At 39.5% G+C, this 7,412-nt stretch overlaps 1 protein-coding gene across 1 annotated transcript; it reads right to left on the bottom strand.

Moving 5' to 3' along the window:
- Positions 1-3,201: 3,201 nt before the first annotated feature.
- On the bottom strand, positions 3,202-4,122 carry LOC129488584 (olfactory receptor 4C11-like). Its single transcript, XM_055290985.2, has one exon. It carries the CDS (start codon positions 4,120-4,122, stop codon positions 3,202-3,204), a length of 921 nt encoding a protein of 306 aa, XP_055146960.2.
- Positions 4,123-7,412: the final 3,290 nt, after the last annotated feature.

A 7,412-nucleotide genomic window follows, 5' to 3' on the forward strand; every position in this document is an offset into this window, starting at 1 on the left:
CGAGCAACACATCTAAGGAAGTGTCATTTACATCAAGGTAGCATAGATTAATATATTTATTTCAGCAGTGTTTTGACAGATGACAGTGAGTAATCTGATAAATAGGTAAGTATATTATGAAAATTTTCTCCTTTATGGAAATAATGTGTTTCGAGAATGAAGAGCACTTTTCTAATTTGTACAAAGTATAAGGACAGTCATGCATACCTCAGAAAACAGTTGTGAAAATGGGTAAAGCAGAAATTTTTTTTCTCTCTCTCTTTTTTTTTTTTTTTTTTTGAGATAGGAGTCTCTCTCTGTCACCCAGGCTGGAGGGCAGTGGCATGATCTCATCTCACTGCAACCTGCACCCACCACCATGCCTGGCTAATTTTTGTATTTTCAGGAGAGATGGGGTTTCACCGTGTTAAGCAGGATGGTCTTGATCTCCTGACCTCGTGATCTGCCCACCTCGGCCTCCCAGAGTGCTGGGATTACAGGTGTGAGCCACCGTGCCCAATCCATTTCCTATTTTTCATAATAGGCACACCCTTCTATTCTCAGATCACATGGTTAGTTCGATTGGTGCCTCTACCTATGCTTCAAGTGTGGGCATATGACCTGGGTTTTGGAAATCAGATAATCCTGTCTTTTTGGAAACAGTGATTGTTTCAGGAAGAGTATCTGACACATATAAAATGCAATCTCAGTAATTTTGCTGCAATTGCTGCTTAAGAAAATATCTTCTCTACTCATAGAGTTTTTATATATTTAAATATTGTAATTTTTTAGAGACAGGATCTCACTGTCACCCAGGCTGGAGTGCAGTAGCAGGATCATAGCTCACTTCAACCTCCAACTCCTGGGCTCAAACAATCTTTCTGCCTTGGCCTCTCAAAGCACTGAGATTACAGACATGAGCCACCACAGCCAGCCTGATAGAGTTTTTATACGGCAGTCCAGCCTAGAGGTTCATGGTAAGTTAGGATTCAAAACACTTATTATTCCTTAGCCGAGTTCTACTTACTAAAATACAGTTGGCCCTTGAGCAACACAGATTTGAACTGTTCAAGTCAACGTATAGGTGGATTTTTTTCTGCTTCCGCCAACCTTGTGACAAAAAGACCAACTCCTCCTCTTCCTCTTCTTCCACAGCTTACTAAACCTGAAGATGACAAGGATGAAAATCTTTACGATAATCCACTTCCACTTAAAGAATGGTAAGTATATTTTCTGTTCCTTATGATTTTATTAAAAACATTTTCTTTTTCTCTAGCTTATTTTATTGTAAGAATATAGTATATAATACATATAGCATACAAAATATGTGTTATTTGACTTCATGTTATCAGTAAGTCTTCCAGTCAACAGTAGGCTGTTAGCAGTCAAGTTTTGGGAGAGTCAAAAGTTACATGTGGATTTTCAACTGTGTGTTGCAGGGAGGGTGGGCACCCCAACTCCCACAATGTTCAAGGGTCTACTGTACTGGCATTATAACTTTTGATGTAGATCCTGTCCTTCTGACTCAGAGGGTAGAGAAAGGAGAAACGTAAGTGATTTCTGCAGGGTTCACAGGACTCTATGACTGGCTGTTATCCTCTTGGTTCTATATAGCCCCTTGGTCACCCAGCTATTTGAAGTGACTGTTGCCAAAATTACTTCAACACTAACCATGATTCTGAGGTTCATTTCTTTATGCAAGAAACCTCAGACATAGGTGTAGAGATGGGGAATTTAAAATGCCTCCCCTCACCCCTATAAAATCACAAAAGGATTTTATAGGCACTGTCTTGGATCTCTCATGAAGTTACTTTGTGATTTCTTCTTCTTCCCACTTACCTGATCAATAATAGATTGATTTTCAGACCTCCTATTCTTGCCCTTCTCCTATACTTGGCATGATTCTCCTTCCCCATGTCCTCATTACTCCTTCCTGAAGTCAGTCTGTTTAATTCACTTGGAAGTTTTTCCTGCTTACAAATAAAGTTTAATTGTACAAACTGTGGTCAATAAAAATCTTTTATATGAGTGCAAACAAATGTTTCTCAAATTGGAATAAAGTACAATCCATTTATAAATGAAAACAAATTATTCTGAATTCCAGTGTTGATGTAAGTTATTTATGAATTCACATTTTTTATGTAACAAGATGTTAAAAGTAAAATTTTGACTAGACACAATAGATGTGGAATTATAATGTGTGTCCAAATTACTCTATGCCCTCTATGGTCTAAATGTCTATGTCTCCCAAAAATTTGTATGTTGAAATATGTTGAAATTCTAACCCCCAAAGTAGTGGTATCAGGAGGTGTGGCCTTTGGGAAGTGTTTAGTGCCCTTATAAAATAGGCTCCAGGGAGAGACTCTTGTCCCTTCATCCAGCTAAGTTTATAGTGAAAAGACAGCAAACTGTGAATCAGAAAGGTGTCCCTCACTGGACATGGAATCTGCTGATGACATCTTGACCTTGAACTTCCCAGCCTCCAGGACTTTGAGAAATAAATATCTGTTGTTTGTAGGCTACCCAGTTTATAGTATTTCGTTATAGCAGCCTGAATGGATGAATACAATGTCTATTTGATACCAAATAATCTTGAGAGATTTTCCATTAAGGGTCTAGGTTTTCACTGAATTTTCCAGCTTTTATTGGAGTTTGAGGGTCCGTCAATGTTGATAGACATCCTCAGTGAGGCAGGGTTTGGCACAGATTTCCAGAGTAGTATTTCCTGGGAGTATCCTCTCTAATCCCCCAATGGCCAAGACGACTTTGATTCTACAAGCTCCCAGTAACCTATGGATTAGTTCTTATAACCACATTCATAAGTTATTAGAATCAAATCTGGAAAAGGAACTGGTACATGTACATGTACACGTATACACACACACACACACACAATTATTCTGTCATTAGTCAGTACATTTCTTTAAAAAAAATGTACAGGAAGCAAAGTTACCATGGGAAAATGGAAAAATGTGGATGAAATTCAAATAAGGACCTTCACAGGTTGGCCAAAATGATTATGAGCTTTAAGGAATCATATTGTAATGCAATCATCTCAGCATACGGTAGGCATATACACATATATACATTTGCACACACCTATACACACTTACATGTATACACACACACATATCTTGGTTGTTTATTTCCAAACAAAAATACTTTCTAGTTCATGCAATGAAAACTAAATGGTTAAAGAAATAGGCACATATCATTTATTAACTAATGTCGTATTTTGCTACACCATAATTTTTTCATGGCATTTTTCACTTCTGCATTCCTCAATGTATAGATCAGAGGGTTAAGTAAAGGTGTCCCAATTGTATAAAACACAGCCACCATTTTGTCTATTGGAAAGGTGGTTGGTGGACGTGTGTATATAAATATACATGGACCAAAAAATATGACAACCACGATAAAGTGGGATGTACATGTGGAAAGTGCTTTTCGCCTTCCTTCTGCACTGTGGTTTCTCAGAAAATATAAGATGATAATATAGGAGATAAGCAGGATTATGAAACTCACCATGCAGATGGCCCCACTATTAGACACAACTAGCAAATTTATCACATAAGTGTCCATGCAGGCAAGTTTCAGCAAGGGCTGCAAATCACAGAAATAATGATCAATCACATTTGGGCCACAGAAAGGCAGTCTCAAAACCAGGAAAATTTGTGCTGAAGAATGCATGCAAGACCCCACCCGGGCCAGAATCACCAACACACCGCAGACATGCCGGCTCATGATAGTTGTGTATCGCAAGGGCTTACAAATGGCTACATAGCGATCAAAGGCCATTAGGATGAGCACAAAAATCTCCATGCACCCAAAGAAATGGGCTGCAAAGACCTGAGTCATACACTCATTGTAGGAAATGGTCTTCTTCTGAGAAAGGGCATCCACAATCAATCTGGGGGTTGTGGTTGTAGAGAAGCAAACATCAGCAAAGGACAGGTAGAACAGAAAAAAGTACATGGGACACCCAAGGGTCTGGCTTGTTTTAATAGTCACCACGATGAGAAAGTTCCCCAACAGAGTTGCAAGGTAAAGAATCAAGAAGATTCCAAATATTGCCTTCTGCTTTCCAGCATCCTGTGTCAGCCCAAACAGAGTGAATTCAGTCACACTGGTATTCATCACCATATTAGTGGCTGGATGTAGGATGCAGTTAACAAGTGTTTAATCTTCAGAGAGAAGAAAATAAATGACATCTTGGGGAAATCCATGGGCTTGCCTCTGAATTCCTTTGTCCTAGTACATGCTCTGTTACCTCCAGCTTTCTTTAGGAGGAACCAGAATCCCCTAGGAACATTATAAATCTTCAAATGCCCAGGCCTCTTCAGGATTTAACCATTGATTTAGAGATTCACTGGATTAGACCAAAGCTTTCACATTTTGGGAGTCAAAAATAAATGTCCTTCACAAATTTTTATTTCTACCTAGAGTGATAACTGTTGAACTTGTTTTTTCCTTGGACAAGTGACCACTGCTTTGAAACTTAGCCTTCATAATATAAAAAATATAGTGCAAAAATTTGCCCTACCATTTCCTGAATTTTCAGAATTAAGAAAGATTTTATACCCACACGTATTCACACACATATTTCATATATTATGCATTTTATCTCTGTGCTTTGCAATCAGAAAAACACTGTTCCAATATAATTAAGTGCTAATACTGTTGGAGCATCCTCCCTGAAAAAGATCTCCTCATTCAGTTCACTGATTTTTTTGTCCATTATCTGTGATGCCTTCAGTATCTTGGATGAAATATTCTTTACAAAAAAATCTAGTTTGACAACCTTTTACTTATGCCGCCTGTGTTCAAGATGTCAACTCACTGATGGTCATGATGTAACAGGTATGAAAATATCTTGAGATTAGTGTACTTGAGCTCAGGAAACTATCCATTATTCTTTTTACTGTACGCTTAAACTTATCCCATTACAATACTGAGCTTCTCTGCCTATAAATGCTCTACTTATATAAATCTTCTAAGATGCCTATGACCTAAGTAGGCATGTTTTCTTTAATCATATGTGTCTTTTCACATATATGTCCCAAATTCCTTAGTGCACTTTTTCTAAAATCATTATTTGAAAAAAAATTGCATAATTCTAACATAGAATTTTATAATTTTTCTATTTCAAGTCTTTGTTCATAGCATAGTTATAATTGAATAATCATATAATATCATTTTGTATTCTGGTCTTGACAGAATTTTTAGAGCAATTATTCTTATGTTGCCATACTTTCCATACATAAATTACTAACTTAATAGTGTGATAATGTATACACTTTTATAAGAAGTATTTATTTGACCATTTGACCATGGAAACATTTATGTTGCTCTCAATTTTTACTCTCATAACAATCGTGCAATCAACCATTTTACAATAACTTCCAAAGTGCAGTATTATTATTCAAATACTAAAGATTATCATTGTCATTTATAACAATGCCAAGATGGTCGAATAGGAATAGCTCTGGTCTACAGCTTCCAGTGTGAGTGATGCAGAAGATGGTGATTTCTGCATTTCCAACTGAGGTACTGGGTTCATCTCACTGGAGAGTGCCAGACAGTAGGTGCAGGACAGTTGGTGCAGCGCACCATGTGCAAGCTGAAGAAGGGTAAGGCGTCACCTCACCCGGGAAGTGCAAGGGAGCAGGGAATTCCCTTTCCCAGTCAAAGAAAGGGGTGACAGATGGCACCAGGAAAATTGGGTCACTCCCACCCTAATACTGGGCTTTTCCAACGGGCTTAAAAAATGGCACACCAGGAGATTATATCCCGCACCTGGCTCAGAGGGTCCTACGATCATGAAGTCTCGCTCATTGCTAGCACAGCAGTCCGAGATCAAACTGCAAGGTGGCAGCAAGGCTGGGGGAGGGGTGCCCGCCATTGGTGAGTTAATTGTTTGATTAGGTAAATAAAGTGGCCGGGAAGCTGGAACTGGGTGGAGCCCACCACAGCTCAAGGAGGCCTGCCTGCCTCTGTAGGCTCCATCTAGAGGGGAAGGGCACAGACAAACAAAAAGACAGCAGTAACCTCTGAAGACTTAAATGTCCCTCTCTGACAGCTTTGAAGAGAGTAGTGGTTCTCCCAGCATGCAGCTTGAGATCTGAGAAGGGGCAGACTGCCTCCTCAAGTGGGTCCCTAACCCCTGAGTAGACTAACTGGGAGGCACCCCCCCAGTAGGGGTGGACTGACACCTTACCTGGCCTGGTACTCCTCTGAGACAAAACTTCCAGAGGAACAATCAGGCAGCAGCATTTGTGGTTCACCCATGTCCGCTGTTCTGCAGCCACTGCTGCTGATACCCATGCAAACAGGGTCTGGAGTGGACCTCTAGCAAACTCCAAAAGACCTGCAGCTGAGGGTCCTGTCTGGTAGAAGGAAAACTAACAAACAGAAAGGACATCCACACCAAAAACCCATCTGTACGTCACCATCATCAAAGACCAAAGGTAGATAAAACCACAAAGATGGGAAAAAAACAGAGCAGAAAAACTGGAAACTCTAAAAATCAGAGCACCTCTCCTCCTCCAAAGGAATGCAGCTCCTCACCAGCAATGGAACAAAGCTGGACGGAGAAGTTGAGAGAAGAAGGCTTCAGATAATCAAACTACTCCAAGCTACAGGAGAAGTTCAAACCAATGGCAAAGAAGTTAAAAGCTTTGAAAAAAAATTAGATGAATGGAAAACTAGAATAACCAAAGCAGAGAAGTCCTTAAAGGACCTGATGGAGCTGAAAACCAAAGCATGAGAACTACGTGACGAATGCAAAAGCCTCAATAGCCAATGCTATCAACTGGAAGAAAGGGTATCAGTGATGGAAGAGGAAATGAATGATATGAAGTGAGAAGAGAAGTTTAGACAAAAAAGAATAAAAAGAAATGAACAAAGTCTCCAAGAAATACGGGACTATGTGAAAAGACCAAATCTACGTCTGATTGGTGTACCTGAAAGTGACAGGGAGAATGGCAACAAGTTAGAAAACACTCTGCAGGATATTATCCAGGAGAATTTCCCCAATCTAGCAAGGCAGGCCAACATTCAAATTCAGGAAATACAGAGAACTCCACAAAGATAATCCTCGAGAAGAGCAACTCCAAGACACGTAATTATCAGATTCACCAAAGTTGAAATGAATGAAAAAATGTTAAGGGCAGCCAGAGAGAAAGGTCAGGTTACCCACAAAGAGAAGCCCGTCAGACAAACAGCTGATCTCTTGGCAGAAACTCTACAAGCCAGAAGGGAGTGGGGACCAATATTCAACATTCTTAAAGAAAAGAATTTTCAACCCAGAATTTCATATCCAGCCAAACTAAGCTTCATAAGTGAAGGAGAAATAAAATACTTTACAGACAAGCAAATGCTGAGTGATTTTGTTACCACGAGGCCTGCCCTAAAAGAGCTCCTGAAGGAAGCAC

The sequence above is a fragment of the Symphalangus syndactylus genome, chromosome 1 (genome assembly GCF_028878055.3).
Source record: "Symphalangus syndactylus isolate Jambi chromosome 1, NHGRI_mSymSyn1-v2.1_pri, whole genome shotgun sequence".
Classification (NCBI taxonomy): Eukaryota; Metazoa; Chordata; class Mammalia; order Primates; family Hylobatidae; genus Symphalangus; species Symphalangus syndactylus.